The 18591-nt window shown below is 36.6% G+C and overlaps 2 protein-coding genes across 7 annotated transcripts in view; both read left to right on the forward strand.

Moving 5' to 3' along the window:
• The first annotated feature begins 243 nt into the window (after positions 1-243).
• ND-MLRQ (NADH dehydrogenase (ubiquinone) MLRQ subunit) lies at positions 244-814 on the forward strand. Its single transcript, XM_014238864.3, has 3 exons — positions 244-405; positions 455-601; positions 657-814. Exons 1-3 carry the CDS (start codon positions 364-366, stop codon positions 717-719), a joined length of 252 nt encoding a protein of 83 aa, XP_014094339.1. The 5' UTR covers positions 244-363; the 3' UTR covers positions 720-814.
• An 8958-nt stretch (positions 815-9772) lies between these two features.
• The window catches only part of side-VII (sidestep VII), a 145199-nt gene continuing 136380 nt past the window's right edge, over positions 9773-18591 (forward strand). For 3 of the 6 annotated variants that reach the window (XM_036373693.2, XM_036373689.2, XM_070106038.1), the window contains exons 1-2: positions 11380-11482; positions 13886-14015. In XM_036373693.2, coding sequence (XP_036229586.2) covers positions 11395-11482; positions 13886-14015 — 218 coding nt within the window. In that variant the 5' untranslated portion in view covers positions 11380-11394. Of the gene's footprint in view, positions 11251-11379; positions 11483-11810; positions 11830-13614; positions 13729-13885; positions 14016-18591 lie in introns of those variants that run through there. The other 3 variants (XM_070106029.1, XM_036373692.2, XM_036373691.2) reach the window with 3 other exon arrangements.

Consider the following 18591-nt stretch of genomic DNA (forward strand, 5'->3'; position numbering starts at 1 on the left):
ATGTCCCAATTTAATGGCATAGTAAATCTTAAAAAAAAGTTCGCCACTAGAACATTCTGGCAACTACGAATTCGCTGTCTAATTGCTTCTGGCAGTTTATCGTGGATTCTGATTTGTTTTGGTATTCGTGTTCGTCACAGTATTTTAATATTTGACAGATGCTGTCTGTGGCTTGGCGCCGTCTATGTGTTCAGCGTCTAACTGTGCTGTGTATATCGATAGAAATATGTTCGTTGCTTGAATTAATTTGTATCGATTTTCGATGATATTTTAACACCCTCATAAAGAGTTGCATAACCATATTTACGTATAGAACTCAGTTTATTACTAGTAAGAAATCAGAAAAGAGTAAAATACTTTAAAATGCAGGGATTAGGATTGCAAAGTTTAAAAAAAAATCCGGCGGTAAGTTAGCTATTGCCGTTTATCTTGATCCTTTGTAATTATAGTTCAGTTAATCCCTTTATATGTGTGCGTCGGAGCTGGAGCACTTGGGGCTGTATATTACACTCTGCGGTTAGCTACAAGAAATCCTGATGTAACTTGGAATCGTTCATCGAATCCCGAGCCATGGCAAGAATATAAAGAAAAACAATACAAGGTTAAAAGAATATATTGATTAATTTTGTGGTTTGCTCATATAAATATCATTTCAGTTCTATTCGCCAATAAGAGATTACAGTAACATTAAATCTCCTGCTCCCAAGTTTGAAGAATAACTGGTTTATATAATTGCAGAGCAAATATGTACGACTAATATCTAATTGTCTTGTTAAAGCGAAAAATTAAAAATAAATTACTCAGAGTGTAAAAAGTTGTTTTTTCTTTAGTGATCTAATTACAAAATGGCAGTGTTCCCAACTCAAAAATTTTGGGTCATCTTTAGAATACCGTCCCAGGATTACGGGGATAAAATGGGTATGGGCGGATAGAGGAGGTCCTCCAGATTAAGAATATATATAGAAATAGACGCGGGAAACATTGTTTTCGAGATAATTGCGTTTAAAGCTGAAAAGTTCAATTATTTAAAGTACGTATTTTTTCGATTGGAAGTGAATTTTACATACATTTCTCACTTCTATTTCCACTAACACTACACCAATTCGTTTGTACCCATTCATTTTACATTATATAGTGCAAAATAAGCTTTATTTCAATACTTAACTGATTGTTCAATTCTATTCACACGATATCAAAAGGGTTGCAAAATGAAAGATAATGTGTTCCTTTTTTGTTTTCATATTGTTTTGAAATCATTATATGTACCATAAATATTTGAATTGAAACATACATATGTATAATATCGAAAAATTATGCAAACATGTCATAAATAATATGATTATCACATGACATGACAAATCCAGGACCAATTCCCACAACAGCCGGTTCTGCGATACCGGAATTGACCCGGATTTTATCCGGCCAAGGGCTGTTATTTCGACGATCTAACCCTGTTTGGATCGGTAAGTTTTAGATTAAGTTTGTCGTCACTGGAGCAACGCCTAGCAGCAGGGTTGCTCCGTATCCTCCTGACCCGTGCTGGCATCGAGTCCAACCCGGGCCCCGAGGTATTCTACTGCTGCGTATGCCCAAAAAGGCTCCATCCAAATTCCACCTCGGTTAGGTGCAATACATGCAATGGATGGAGCCATCTTAAGACCTGCTCGGGCCTTAAGACACACAGGGAGTGGACCACGAGTTACGTGGCCCCATGCTGTCAACGCAATAATGCGACATCTGCCTCAACGGCCGTGTAACCTGCACCATGTTCGCGCACTGCGCTGCCACTCCAGTCGAGTGGCCAAGATAGGACCTCCACGGTCCTAAGGAGCTCACATAGACAGCATAACTCCCAATCTGACCAACCTCCCCCCCCCCAACCTTCATCCAGCTCCAATCCCCGTGCGAGAACCACACAGCAACTCCTGGTTCCTCGCACAGTCTGTTCCGTGTGTCAGACCATTATACGCCGGAATGTCACATCAGTCAAGTGCAATTCTTGTACTGGCTGGTGTCACTTTCTGTCGTGTTCTGGCCTGCGCACCACACGAGAGTGGAGTGCGTCGTATGTTGCCCCATGCTGTGGGAGTCTGCCCCCGCAATCACAAACAGTGGCGTCGCCAATCAACACCATAGTGCGACAACCGCCCATGCGGATAGCACAGCTGCAACAACCACCACCTACACGCACCCCACTCACCCCCAGGATCACGACTGGACACCCGCGACAAACGCGACTCTTACAATTTAACTGCAACGGACTCCAGAGCAAGATCGAGGAGATAGTTGCATTTATGAGCCGGGAGAGCGTAACGATAGCTGCGGTCCAAGAAACCAAGTTAAACAGCCGCTCAGATCTTCTGAGTTGTGCAGGTTTCAACGTTTTACGTAAGGATCGCGAGCGGGATAATGGTGGAGGCCTAGCCTTCATATTGCACAACACCGTGCAATATCGTCTAATCGATGTTGACATCGACCGCAGGGACACCACCCTAGAATGTCAGGGTATAGCTGTCCGGTCAGGCGATGTCGAGCTCGAAATATTTAATATATACATCCCCCCAGTTACATGTTGCCCAACAGGATATCACCCGAATATAGATGCGCTACTTCGTGGTGAAAACCGTCTGGTGCTAGGCGACTTTAACGCGCATCACGATCTTTGGCATTCCTGCCTGTCAAACGATCGTAGGGGGATGGAGCTGGCGGAACAGATAGACGATTCGACATTCTGCACAATGAACGACGAAGCCCCCACCAGAATTATGGGCACCTGTAATAGCTCGCCAGATATTACCATCGCTAGCGGTGGTCTGATAAATAATATAACCTGGCGACCTATGCTAACTCTTGCATCAGACCATCTGCCCATAATTATCTCGATCGAGAAACCTCCTGACTTTATTTCTGTGGATAATCGCACCTATGTTAACTTTAACAAAGCTAACTGGGTCGGCTTCACAGAATTTACTGAGAGCACCTTCAACGCACTATCCATTCCTACGGACGTCATCGTTGGCGAGCGTCAATTCCGCAAGGTGATCGCTGCTGCTACAGCTCGCTTCATACCGGCTGGAAGAATAGCGGAACTCCGCCCTAATTTCCCAGCCGAAGCAGCTGTATTAGCAAATGAGCGCGACACCTTACGCCATGCCGATCCCTGTGATCCCCGAATAAGGGATCTCAATTTGGAGATTCGGCAAATGGTAAACCACCATAAGCGGACAAAATGGATAGAGCACCTGAAGTCCTGCAACCTCTCCACCGGTGTGAGTAAGCTTTGGACTACTGTCAAGGCCCTGTCAAATCCGAGGAAACATGACGATCGGGTTGAAATCCAATTCGATGGCCATGCCTCCTCGGACCCAAAGAAGTGCGCGAGCTACTTTAGCCGGCAGTTTATACTGCACCCCTCGACCGACAAGGCCAAACGATGTGTTACCCGACGGCTGCGCAAAATGCCAAAAGACTGCGCACCACTTACTTTCACCGTTGGGGAGGTTCAGAGTGTCATCAAAAAGGCAAAATCGTCTAAATCCATCGGCCCTGACGGAATAAACATGCTGATGTTAAAACATCTAGGCCCAACGGGAGTAAACTACCTCACCAAGGTCCTCAACCTGTCGATATCCACTCTTCAAATACCCGATGTGTGGAAAGTCGGAAGAGTGGTCCCACTGCTGAAACCTTGGAAACCCGCCAACAAAGGGGAGTCTTATCGCCCGATAACTCTCCTTTCTCCAGTAGTGAAGACACTTGAGGCCTTGTTACTCCCGTCATTCACCCACCACCTGAGCCTAGCAGACCATCAGCATGGTTTCCGTAAAGTGCACAGTACCACCACAGCACTTAGCGTCATAAACGCCCAGATAGTTCATGGCCTGAACCAGAAGCCACCCTGCGAGAGGACGATCCTCGTAGCGTTGGACTTGTCAAAAGCTTTTGACACAGTCAATCACGCAACGCTACTTGAGGACCTGGAACAATCAACGCTCCCTCCAGGGCTGAAGCGGTGGACCATGAACTACCTGAGCGGTCGACACTCATCCGTACTATTTGGAGGTCAAAACTCCAAACTCAGGAAAATTAAACAGGGGGTTCCGCAGGGCGGTGTCCTCTCCCCGCTACTGTTTAATTTCTACATTTCGAAACTCCCCCAGCCATCAGCGGGAATTTCAATGACCTCGTACGCAGATGACTGTACGATATTGACGTCGGGCAATGGAATCGATGGAATGTGTTCAAAAGTAAACGGCTACCTCTCCGATCTTTCTCGCTTCATTTCTGCAAGGAACTTAACACTCTCCCCCACTAAATCCACAGCGACCATCTTCACCAATTGGACGAAGGAGTACAGACTGGACCTGAACATTTCCGTCGATGGTACAAAAATTCCGACAGTAAATAACCCTAAAATTTTAGGCGTCACTTTGGACAGTCTGTGCTCTTTCACTCCTCACACGACCGCGATAGCTGCCAAAGTACAGAGCCGCAACAAAATCCTCAAGTCGCTTGCCGGCAGCTCATGGGGAAAGGACAAAGAAACGTTGTTGGCAACATACAAGGCAATCGGCCGGCCGGTCCTCAATTATGCAGCCGCAATATGGTCGCCTGGATGTAGTGACACGCAGAATAAGAAGCTTCAGACTTGTCAGAACACTGCACTCCGGACTATCACGGGGTGCCTCTTGATGTCCCCAATCGAACACCTACATAGCGAGGCCCGTATGCTTCCGGTTAAGGAACATAACGAGCTCCTCTCCAAGCAGATTCTGCTGGGATGTTTTCGCAGAAACCACCCCTGCAGACGCCTGCTTGCAGCGGAGCAGCCTCCTAGGAACATCAAGAGGTCCTTCCTTGACTACGTCGACGACATCAGACAGCACGCTGACCAGACTTCGGACGCAACTAACTTCAGACAAGCACTGACCGCCATTCACAGTGGAGCCATTAACACCTTCACCGACTCCCTTTCAGTGAATGGCGTAATACGAGTCAAACCACCACCCATTGCAGACACAGAGCTCGAGTTGCCTCGCGAAACCAGAGTGACCCTTATACCCCCTACTTATCCAGAATAGACCCCTACATACCAAACACATGTCCTGCGTGCAATGAGTCTCCGCATGACACTAACCACCTCTTTGCATGCCCAACGAACCCTACTCATCTAACACCCTTTTCCCTATGGTCCGACCGCGTCGAAACAGCTCGTTTCCTGGGCCTTCCGTTAGATGACCTCGACGACAACGAATCTAGAATTTATCACCCAAACGGGGATTAGATAATCGTTACAACAACAACAAAAACAACTTCCACTTCTATTAAAAATTACTGTTGGAACATACCTTGCAAGACGGCATATAACTACTATAATTATAAATCTGTGTATATGCATAAAAAATATGGTTTGCACCCTTGTGTGCTGAGAGAATGTCAGCAAAACTGTTGAAGACTCCTCTGAAATAAAAAATTCATATGCATATGTAACTAAACAAAGACTAACTTCGTGTCGTATTATTTGTAGATATGCAAACGGTCCGCAAATGGTATCCAGTCCAATTTAGGTTGATTACAAAATAGTTGGCCAATACTAATGAAAACACGGGTCGGCTTTAGAATACTACCGATGCGCCCAACACTTTCCGATAGCGGTGTTGTTTTTGAGAGTGTTCGACGCTCGCCTATATTCCAAGCCGATGGCAACAATTTCATTTCTGGCGGTGACAAAGACAATCTACAAACTCTTGCAATTGAACCCATGGATACTCCACAAATTGTTCTTCGTAACGTCCAGAAATTTGATTATTTGGCAACGGTGGTATGGGAAGGAGGATTCCACCAATTTACCTAATCAAATTTCTTGTATCGTCTTGATACCTGCAACAGAATTGTGTTGAAATTGCACTATTAGTTGTTTTTATATTAAAATTATAATATATATTATTATTATCAGTTATGATTAAACTATTCATAGTTATACATTATTATGATGCCGATATATGGCCTCAATTATACATATATAATATTTGTACCTACATATATTAATTAAGCTGTCATTACTTCACATAACAAGGCCAAATGACGATAGCTCGCATACAAGCCGTAGAACTACTGCACAGCATTCATTAATTTACACACTACCTCTATGCACTACACATGGAATATTTAAATTCAATACGCAGCAACTATGGCGAAAAGCGTGTTGGAATGAAATCGGGCTTCTCATAGTAGACATTTACGAATTCTTGATCCTCTCCTCATAGTAAACATTTACGAATTCTTGATCCTCTCCTCATAGTAGACATTTACGTATTCTTGATCTTCCAAGATGAGAGTGCTCTGCGTGTAAATATCAGTGTTGGGCATTACCTTCCGCAAGGTGGTATACTCCATACCTGTAGCAATATGATGCTAGAGTATAAAAATAGATGCCCCATAAACAAGGCACACCAATTGATGTTAAAAAAATTTGTATCGTGTACCATGTATACAGTCAATCCAAGGCAGATTAAGTGCTTGTATCTGCGACCGGACCCTTGTCATTTTAATATATAATAGAACAGTATCCAACGTATAAAGTTGCATGCCCTAGGCTTGCTAGAAGATGACAATCATTGGGACAGTAAGGTTGCTGAAGCAGCATTAAACTATGTAAGAACTCAAATTCGTCTACTATTGGCTATAGTACTGATGACATGAATGACAAATGTTGTGGAAGGACCCAGATACAGTGCGCAACATAAAAAACAATCATCCATGGCCACCGAATCATACCATACTCATATTTACACTAGCGGTCTTCGCGCTTCAAAAAATTAACCCTGGTCGGTCCAACACCGGGGTGTCCATAGTTCTTTTGCAACGAACTCCTTTCAGCACGCAAAAGAACTATTCTTTGCCCTTTATCACTTTCAAAAATATTGGTAAATAATAGAAATATGCCGAATTGTCAGAGCGTAAAAAGATAAGAGTTGCCCAACAATTTCGATGTGAATGTAATCTGTAACCTTTTTTTCAACCGAAAATGTGTGAAATCAATCCACGAATTCCCCCAGCACACATCTACTACTTATGGTATACTATTTGGCGTTAATTTGATAATTTAATGAAATTAAATAGATAGTTTTTCTTAAAAATAATGTAGTTTATCGCTGCATATGAATGAAATTGGTCTAGACCTTTGTTTAAACCTTATAACCCTAATATCCTGGTTTCAACCTCATATACCCCATCTATTAAATCTAACTCCTTTGGTTCAGTTTATATCACATATATCATATTTGAGTTAAATAGCTTCATTTTATTAAAGTTAACATTTCGGAGAAAAAAATTAGTACTGACAAAAAATAAATCTATGATCAATAACATAAGTTAATAAGATACCAAATGATAAACGAATAATGAATGTTGAATTCTTTCGCAACATTTTTATACTTTCGCAACAATTTGCAACAGAGTATAGTTTTGTTCACCAAACGGTTGCTTGCAGATATATTTTCTATATACCTATGTACATATGTATATTTCTTCTTATACTTGGTTATAATCAGTGGATAGGTAGCCATTGGAAGCTTATGAAAGGTTTAGATATTAAGACAGAAAGAAGAAAATCTACATACCTGCTCTACATGTGTGTACCATATTTAATTATATGTAAGTTATTGTTAATTTAGCCTTCATGAGCAGACTCTTCAAAATTGGTACCATAGATCCCCCTGTTTTAAAAAGCGTTAGACAAAAACAATTTTTGGAGGGGTTTTCTGAGCACTTAATTTCAATACAATGAAATACACTACTAATTTCCAAAATATAAATATAAATAAATATTATGGACTATTATGTTAGTCAATATCTATGTAATATATAGGTATACAAAAGTACGTAAGTTGTGTGAACACAAATATACCATAACAAAACTATTATACTCTGTAGCAACATGTTGCAAGAATATAATAAATATCAGTACACTGTGTTTGTACTTTCAGTTACACTAGATTTCTTGACCAGCAAAGTATTTAGTGTTTAATACTTACATATGTATTTATATAGAGCAGTGAGCGCACATTATTACTGATACGTGATTGTATCGAGATTTGAAATAGGTAATAAGGTAGGTATTTGAAAGGTAGGATTTACATTAATTACTATTGTAATATATTAAGTTTATAGTGATTGTATGTTATGTATATATACGATGCCTGTTTTAAAGAAAAGGTGAATTTTGATTTTTTTGGCAATTACTTATTTATTCATCAATATCTATTTTGCCCCTTTTAAAGTAATCCCCCTCGCTTTTTCCAATCCTCAAAGCACTGCGGAAATGCGCTTTTCGGTATGGCCATCAGATCTTTCCTCGATTTTGACTTGATCTCATAAATTATTTCAAAACGCTTTCCTATCATTTGTTTTTTTCAGTTTTGGGAAAGAGGTCGCAGGGAGCCAAATATGGTGAATACGGTGGTTGAGGCATGATTATTTGGTCAAAAAATTACGAACAAGAATTGATGTGGGAGCTGGTGCATTGTCGTGATGCAGAATCCACGATGGCGTCCCTTTTTCGGTCTTGGCTCATCTAGCAGTTTCCATTGGGATGGATGGATGTCCTTAATTTCGATGTCATTTCGTTTGAGCAAACCCGGATTTTTGTTTACGTCTAAAAGTATAAAAATATAAGCCAATAGGCTAACATGCAGCTGTAATATCAATGCAAACTTTTGAGCATATTTTACATTCAATGCTCAGCTCTGTTTACGCGCCACTACTAAAATTTATTCTTCCGAGCCACCTGTGGTGAAACACGCTCATCGCATTTTGTTAGGTTTTGACAATTCACAAGCTTGCCCGTAGTTGGATCTCTCTCTGCTCACACGATGACTTCCCACATCACCAACAATACTAAAGGCATTGGATCATCGCTGCCTCTACACACTTCGATACGAAAGCGACCAAGCTTACTACAATTAATTTGTCAACCAATTCGATCACCTAAATTCATTCGACATCGATCTTGCGGGATATATATATTTGATTAAACCCATACGATCTCCTGCAATCAGGATACCTGCATCGGCTTCCGAAATATACAAGCTTAGGAGAAATAATGCTTTTTAAAGTTTATAATTTCGTTAATAAATTTTGTTATACCTATATTTGGTGACACGGTCATTTTTAGGCTATTGCATAGCTTCTATCGCAGGCTTTGAGTTCGGAGACTGAATCAAGAAATTCCGTAACGGAAATGAATGGAATGAAATTTTTTGACAGAAAAGTTCGATGTACGCTCACATAAAAAGTTTTTGACGCGAAGCTAAGCAAAATGTTGGGAAACTCCCATATTTTCACGCTTTGCCAAGCAACCGTCGTCATTTTTATAAGAGAGACACACTAAAGGCAAAGCGTTCATTGTGACATGCCCTTTGTTTTTTGCGCTTCGTGGTTTCAATATGAACTGTCCCGTAAAGAGAAAAAGGTTGTATGTGAATGGCCTTTACTTTTATCCAGAGGTTACAACAAAATTAACCTATCCGATAACAAATACATTAATTACTGATAACCTATCGGTAACCAGTTAACTAACCTTTACCTGTCTTGCTGGGTATGTCATGATTTAAATTATTATTCCTGCACATTTGACTTATCTGACTCACTTTTCAACATTAACAACTGTATATGATTTTATTTAATAAAAAATTATTGTATTATTATAACGTTATTTTTATTCTTATTTGTTGAAATTTTTGTTTCTGTAACTGGACTGTTTTATATTGTATTTTGGCGTTTAAAAAAATTAATAATAGCTTTAGGTGTTGGTCAAATAAAACACGCAAATTCAAAAAGACGAGAACCCAATCAGTTTCTGGGTCACCTTTGAAAGTCATAATTATTTTTTTATTCTCACATCTTAGCAAATCGGGTGTTTAGGTTTAGACGTGTGTTTTTTAATGAGGCAATACTTTTTGAGCTGGTCTTTTTGTCAGCTGTTACTCAGTTCAGTTTCCCATTTCGGCTCGCGCGTTACATCGTGCGGTGTGGCCAATATTCGGTCGGTAATTAAAGCAACCATTAATCGGTTTCACATAACTTGAAGTGCTTTATGGCCAGAAGGAATCATTAATCTATTCTTTTATTTATTTAAAATGAAGCCGGCTATAATATTACAGTCAATTCGGAACGCTACGGAGTCATGATTAATAACTTTTTTCTGCCTGAATTGAAGGATGTTGATGGGGACAACCTTTGGTTCCAACAAGACTGTGGAACATATCATACAGCCAACGAAGCAATCAAATTATTGAAAGAAAATATTTGTGATCGCATTATCTTGCATTGTGGACATGTGGCGATCTTAAAGATCGTGCGAATTAACATTGCTGGACTATTTTTTGTGGGGTTATGTGAAGTCGCTTGTCTACTCAGATAAGCCAGAGACAATTGACGCCTTGAAATAATTTTTTAAACATAATTGCAAACCCTTGTCTTTATAACTGAGCTAAATTTTTGGCCATAAGATTAAATTATATATGTACGTTTTATTTCTTATTGAAAACCACATGTCTAAAATTTATTATAAGGGAGAATTCGTGTAGTACCCTTTTCATAAAACCAGCAGGAAGTCATACTTGTAAAGTAGAGAAGCGCATATTTTCCAATTGTTGAGATAGCTCTAGTGGCTTAAGAAAGCTTTGTCAAGTTTAGAAAAACTAAGAACACATACCATATACAATATTTCAAACCTAGCTGAACCCCTGTGCCAAATATTTTCTAGCTGATTAAATAGGGATACGTTCATCTCGTGAATTTGCAAGTGTGTAAAAATACCGAATACGTTTGTTATATGGAACTGTAATCATTAACTACGAACTCATAGTAGCAACAACTAGGTTAATATTAAATGGTATTGTTCACTCTGTGAAATGTATTGTATTATTGAACAAAATTTTGTTAAAATGATAGAAATTACTTAAATTCATTACATACTCATATTTCAATGTGAGACAGTGAAGAAACATTAGCACACAATGCTGAAAATAAATAAATAAAATTTAGTGCATATGCGATGCAGCATTTTCATGTGCCAATCTAATGAATTGTTTTTGTTTATGTTGCATTTTAAAAACGCAAAAATCATTGATTTATGGTTTTTACTGCCGAATGAAATTTTAAAATAAAATATAATAATGAAAAATTCTCTGCCAATACTTATATATTTATTAATATTTCTGGTCACAACGCACGGAAATAAAGACGGTACGTGGTATAATATCAAATTGATTTAATTACAAATTTCCAGTATATTCCAACAAAGTTAAGAATTAAAAATATTAAAAACTAAAGCTGTGTATAATAATTGTATGTGAAGCTTCTTTTGTTCACACATGTACATATAAAAATATGTATGTTATATACTTGTACATATGTAATTGTAGTAATGCGCTGTTTGTTTGCTGGAAAGCTGATTCTCCGAAAACACAAAACATAAGTAAATAACTGAAATAGCACCGATATATTGTTAGTTATATATTTGAAGGATTACTTATAAAAGTATTTGTGAGCAAGGAAGTCAGGAATTTTAACCACATCATACAATTAACACCTAATTATGCACCAAAAAATTGAAAAGAGTTCGCTAATTATTAATTATAAAATTTATTTGTACTTACATACACAGTTCTTTGTTGTAGTGTCATACTTTAGTTTTGTAAGGAATACCTTACGTACGTTATAAATGGGAATTAAATACATAAAAAAAGGTACGAATCATAATAATCAAACCTCAATGATCTAGTAAGATAATCGGAAGATGAAGTCTTGTGTAGTATTACTAAGGTAAAGTATAATAATTATGTATATGTGATAGCAAATTTCATTTTCCGAAATAAGCAAATTATATATCTTTTCCAATATGTGTTTGTGTGTTAATCTGGAGTGACCTCGTCGAAAGCGTGTATATATGTATAACGCATTGTCTCCTGGTTGTTGGGATTTGTGAGTTTTTTGTAGTGTTAATTTCTGTCCCAGCATTCTTTTTCAACTTTTTTGATGCTATTTTAGTTAATGATATTTATGAGTTTTGAGGGAGATGATGCTAGTTTGGCTTCGGAGTCTACTAGAGTATTCCCTTGAATGCCGATGTGACTGGGTATCCATGATAGTTTTATTTTTCCTACATTGGTGAGGATATCTCTGAATTGGCAAATTGTTTGGCCAGTAAAATTTACTTTTAAGATAGCTTTAAGCGATGATAAGGGGTCATGGAGGATTATACAAGTATCTTTGTTATACTCATTTTTGCTATTTGGCAAGAAGAATGGCTATTGCTTCTGACGCAAAGACTGAGGCGAATGAACGTCGCTGAAGGCAACAATGATATTTTGCTTTCATCATTGTAGATAATTTTCCAATTAGTGTGTTTTTTTACAACTTATGTAATTTTTTTTTTTTTTTGATATTAATTCAAGTTTTTTTTTTATATTAATTTATGTTACACTTTTTGAGCGTGGTGATCGATAAGAAAACAATTTTTTTTCCTTTTATTGAATAAATGACAAGTTAATATTGTTCAAAATATTTTTATTATCTTACAATACATGTAGGTTATTCAGGAATTTTCATCATTGAAACTATAGGTTTATGGTAACCGAAATAAGAAACATAAGTTATAGTTAGGTAATACAACAACCGTTAGATGAACAAAACTATTATATGGGGTGATCCATTTCGAGGTTCTCTACTGTTTTAAAGAAAAAACATGGGAATGTTTATTATCATTCGAAAGAACATTTATTGGCATTTATTTTTTCGGTGTCGAATTTCATTTAGATGAAATCACATATCCCAGGAAAAACACATCTTAACCAAATTCAGTACATAATGTTTCTCTAACAATCACATGTTACGGTGCAAAAATGGGCGAAACCGGACTACAACCACGCCTACTTCACATATAACACAATTTTAAGTTCCATCGGATTCTTTTACTTTTAGGCATACAAACCAAGCATCAATGAATATATCAGGATAGAACTTCGAAAAAATAGTGCCTTTAAATTGTGCCATCTCGAGTCCAAAAATATCTCTTCCTTACTTGTTCCATAATGGAACTGAACAAAGGAAAAAATTTACAATAATACTTATACTTCTCAGGAAATGGACAACTCTTTAACAAGATGGGTTTATTTATAAAGGGTGTTTGTTTTAGACATGAGGTTTTTTACAAAAAATAAAACGCATATAATTATTTAATTGACAAGAATTAAGCTTTTTTATTTGCCATTATCGTTACGAGCACATGATCGGTGTAAAGTCGAAAAGTTTCCTTTAATAAATTGACTATTTCGTTGGAACAAGAAGTCGTCCTCATCAATATCATCCAATTCATGCACAAAAAGGCATTAATGATGGCTCGATAGCGTTCTCCATTGACTGTAACATTATATAAGAAGAAATATGGATAAATACGTCCCTTTAATCATACGTGACTTTTTGGGGATGTGACAATTTTTTTATTAACATACCCATCCTTCGACAAAGTGATGCGAAAACGATCCATTGTTCCTCTAATTATCGACTATGATGGACAATTATGTCGAACGAATATTGGCCGCAGTGTGCGATGCGTCGCGTGAACCGAGTCATTAATTTAGTAATAAATTAGCACGATTTACACTATATTCACTGTTCACTATGAAATGGAAAACCAAACAGAAAAAGGCCAGCTCCGAAAAAGTATTGACTTATTCAAAACCACATGTATTAAGGAAACATCGGTTACACCTCACCTAGCTCTAATATATGAAAATTTCTATATTTTATTCTAAATATTTTAACACAATTAAATTAGCGACTTTATTAATGTCTTTTACATAACCCTTTACTATTTCAGTACCGTTTTATCAAATAGAAGCCCTTATTGGTGAAACAATACATTTACCATGTAATATGACTGCTAAATCTGGTGATGAAGCCGTTCTAGTTCTTTGGTATCGTGAGGATAAGGGAACTCCTATTTACAGGTAAAATTCAAAAATGTTGCACAATAAAAATAATATACATATACAAGTACATATGGAAAGTATGTTTGATATTTTTGGTCACAAGAGTAAGAGAAGAACAAAAAGACATAATTAATTCAGATTATGTTTGTTTTATTGAATGTGTTCTAAAATTAAAAAAAAATGGAGGGAAGGACTAACTTCGCATATACTTAAATGGTATACTCGTTTGAGATTTCTTTATATATTTTTATAATTAGAAGTAGGAATTGTTGCCTCAGTTATTTACATTCACAGTGAAATTAATTAGAGCAATTTGTAAACCTAATTTACTCAAATAATGAGAAATCGTTCTTGTGTTTTGTTGTATACGCGTATAATTGATTCTATATAGAATGTTTACAATTGATGAGTATCAAAATAAATCGTTTTTTGACAATGAATAAAAGTTTTTAATTATTATATCGATATTTTTATAATAAGCTAAACATAAAAATAATAAATACTAACAACTTTAAAAATTATATTATGATAAAAATTTGTATATAATATTTACAATATTAAATAAAAAATTTTATAGAGATACTTATACATATATCCAAATTATATTTCTTTTCTCCTTATACTATTTAATTTCTATCATACATTTATGCAATAATGTCTTATAATTACAAATTATAGATATAATATTAATTTTCTTAATTAGATTATTTACATATTTTTCTTAAAACTGTCTTAAAAACTACTGTCAAAATTCCTATACCATTTTAGTTTGAGTATATATAAAAAAAAATTAAGAACTATTGCACTAAGTCTGACAACTTTAGTTGGAAATAGAGACACATATACTGTCATGATAGCTGTGTACTGTCTCAAAAGTAATTGCATTAACATGGGAAGGATCCATGTTTGAAAATGCCCAATCAATCTGTGTACCGGCAGGGGTAGTTGAATATTCTACACCAAGCAGGGAACTAAAGTTTTTTCTTGGAGCAGATTTCCTATTGTAGTCCCTTTAGACATTAAACAAATGTTAAAATCTCCAACAATTAGCACATTTTAATTGCATAACTCGGAAGTAAGGACTTCCTGAATGCGGCCTGAATAAATTTTCTTTACAGCCTTTGGTTCTATAGAGCTAGCAATACTATACTTTGCATAAATTATAATGTCTCGTATATTTCTATTGCTCGTTATTGAAGCTCTAGGCATTCTGGGTCGAGTATGAATTACAACTTTATTATATGTGGCACCCTGACTTTTATGAATAGTAATTCCCTCAGCCGGAACAACTGGCAAAGGGATACTGTAATAAGGTTAATATTGCAATCAGATTCAGTGCCATTATCTGTTGAATCTTCACCATGCAAGTCCAAAAAATTTATATATGGGTTTATTTCTGAAAATATCAACACTCTGAACTCATTTTCCATGATAGGTAGTTCATTTTGAGAACTTTCCTCTATGTTTACTTCATTATAATAACTTTCTAGAACATTTTCAAAATCTCTTTGCTCAAAAACATTATATTTTCTTTGATTTTCCTCAATTACAATAGAATACGATGTGTTATGTAAGTCTGCTCATTATCGTTTTCAATAAGATCTTGCTGTTCATTTCGCCATGGATAGTAAAGCATTACCATTTCGCGGAAATTCTCAACTCTGGCGAAATCTTGGTTAAACCTTCTGTACCGATTTATACAAGGTTTGTTACGCTACCGTCTTTAATAAGCATGACAACACCGCTTTCTGGTAAAACGTCTTCCCTCTCTTCTTCTTCATGATCACTGTCTTGTGCTCTTTTACTAGATTTAAAATATTTATACATAGATGCAAAATCAGCTAAACGCTCTAGGTTTCACCATTCGAACACGTTCCTCAGGTCAAGAGGTATTTATAAATATTTCTGCATCACTTGCTTTCGAAAGATGGAGCCCAATGCAGCAATATACTGCTTCTTGTGCAGATATATCTGTGCCTGATATAAATTTGTGACCTATATGTTTAAGTTTTTGCTTAACAGTATAATTTCCAGCATTTACCTCTGATATAGCTTCATTTAAGAGCCTAGAAATTTCCTTGCAGCAAGCATATGCATCCAGTACATATTGGATATCCATATTTGCTCTATCGACTTCCAAAATCAGGGGATTATAAGAGTTTATAAAACGATCCTGTAATTTTCTTTTTAGAAAAATTTTGTTTTTGATAAACTTTATCTAAGGGCTAACAAATAATCATCAAAAGACATATTTATTCCACTATCAGACAGGAAATGTTCAAAATCTCTTAAATTAGATGTACAACACATAAACACTACATAAGTATTAAACACTAAGCACTTTGCTGGTCAAGAAATCTAGTGTAGCTGAAGGTACAGACACAGTGTACTGATATTTATTATGCTCTTGCAACATGTTGCTACAGAGTATAATAGTTTTGTTTTGGTATATTTTTGTACACACAGCTTACGTGATTTTGTATACCTATGTATATTTACTTAGAATAACATAATAATGCATAATATTTAGTTATATTTATATTTTGGAAATTAGTAGTGTATTTCATTGTATTGAAATTAAGTGCTCAGAAAACCCCTCCGTAAATTGCTTTTGTCTAACGCTTTTTAAAACAGGGGGATCTATGGTACCTATTTTGAAAGGTCTGCTCATGAAGGCTAAATTAACAATAACTTATATATAATTAAATATGGTACACACATATGTAGAGCAGGTATGTAGATTTTCTTCTTTCTGTCTTAATATCTAAACCTTTCATAAGCTGCCAATGGCTACCTATCCACTGATTATCACCAAATATTAGAAGAAATATATGTATGTATATAGAAAATATATGTATCTGGAAGCAACCGTTTGGTGGTCATGTTGCAAGAGTATAAAAATGTTGCGAAAGAATTCAACATTCATTATTCGATTATCATTTGGTATCTTATGTTATTGATCATAGATTTATTTTGTGCCAATACTATTTTTTTTCTCCGAAATGTTAACTTTAATAAAATGAAGCTATTTAACTCAAACATGATACATGTGATATAAACTGAACCAAAGGGGTTAGATTTAATATGTGGGGTATATGAGGTTGAAACCAGTATATTAGGATTATAAGGTTTAAACAAAGGTCTAGACCAATTTCATTCATATGCAGCGATAAACTACATTATTTTTAAGAAAAACTATCTATTTAATTTCATTAAATTATCAAATTAACGCAAAATATTATACCATAAGTAGTAGATATGTGCTGGGGGAATTCGTGGATTGATTTCACACAATTTCGGCATTAAACGATTGTATATCTAATATTTTACGTTTATATAAAGCCAAACCGAAGTTTGAGTTTTTTACATAAAGTATGTTGGAGGGGTCAATATTCCTTCAGGTGTGGCAAAACCTTATATTAAAAAAATGTTGAGAAAGAATTAAACATCCATTATTAAATGAAATCGTGATTAAATTACAATAAAATTTGGTATCTTCTTGACTTATATTGAAGGCCATAAATTTAGCCTCAGTTTTATTGCTATAAACGTTGACCACTACTGACTCTATGCCTTCAACTTTATTACCATCTCAGCAAGCTATTAATGTTATACCAGACAGTTCGTATTTGCTTAGGTTGGGTTAGGTTATGTAAATATGATGACAGAGAGCCACCGCGTATTTCTTATGCGTGAGGGCTCTCTTCAGCAATTACAAACCGCCGTGTAGAGCAGTGTCTGCCGACCTCTGTTTGTAGTAGGCATACTAAGCTCCAGTCTATAAGCCTCTCCAGCGCTTTCAATAAAAACGAGAAGATGCTAGTAGGCCTGAAATCCTTGGCAGTGACCGATATCAATTAGAGTTCTTCGCCGCCGAGTAGAAAAATTCTCACCTGTCGCAGCCTATGATGGATCAATTGTCAAAGGATTGACAAACTCGATTTGTGAGACCCTTTTCTTATAAAGTTATTTATTATTTTGGTCCTATTAAGGTAACTGTTGGTCGATAATGAGAAACGGTGGCATTATTCACCTGCCTTACAATACTAGACATTCACCTGGCAGTTGTTGCGATCTTTCAACAAATGCGTCCGTTATTGTAATTCGAAATTTTATCAACCGTCGCGGTTTGCCTGTGAGGACAACGGTAAAAATATCGTCGGTGCCAATAATGAAAGAAAACAATACCCTGAAGTATTTCGTTGTCTTCATATTCAGGACAACTTGTCCGAAGAACCCTGCAGAATGTGGCATAGAGGAACGTAAGATAAGGTGTGAAAGTGTGTACTTAAGATAACCTTAAATGATATTGCACTTCGCGAGCACACGCGATCATCATCATCAACTCTAGTCTAAACACACATCTGCCGCCGTCGTTAGACCAAGATGAACCACTGACTCCAAACCAGTTTTGTTTAGTGCTGCAAAACCGCGCAAACGTCAATGATGCCGCCGAGAAACCTTGCGTACTTCCTAAACGGTGACACATCGTCCGACAGTTAAAAGACACATTTTGAATACGATGGATCCTTGAATATTTGCCAACACTCACTCATCGAACTAAGTTGTTCGAAAGGCCAGAACCACTTCAGGT

Source organism: Bactrocera oleae, chromosome 2 (assembly GCF_042242935.1).
Source record: "Bactrocera oleae isolate idBacOlea1 chromosome 2, idBacOlea1, whole genome shotgun sequence".
Lineage (NCBI taxonomy): Eukaryota > Metazoa > Arthropoda > Insecta > Diptera > Tephritidae > Bactrocera > Bactrocera oleae.

What these genes read in the sequence shown, in the direction of transcription:
- ND-MLRQ (XM_014238864.3), top strand. Translation starts at nt 364, where the DNA reads ATGCAGGGATTAGGATTGCAAAGTTTAAAAAAAAATCCGGCG. An exon ending in GTTTAAAAAAAAATCCGGCG is followed by an intron (nt 406 to 454) that starts GTAAGTTAGCTA and finishes ATTATAGTTCAG; the next exon opens with TTAATCCCTTTATATGTGTG. An exon ending in ATAAAGAAAAACAATACAAG is followed by an intron (nt 602 to 656) that starts GTTAAAAGAATA and finishes ATATCATTTCAG; the next exon opens with TTCTATTCGCCAATAAGAGA.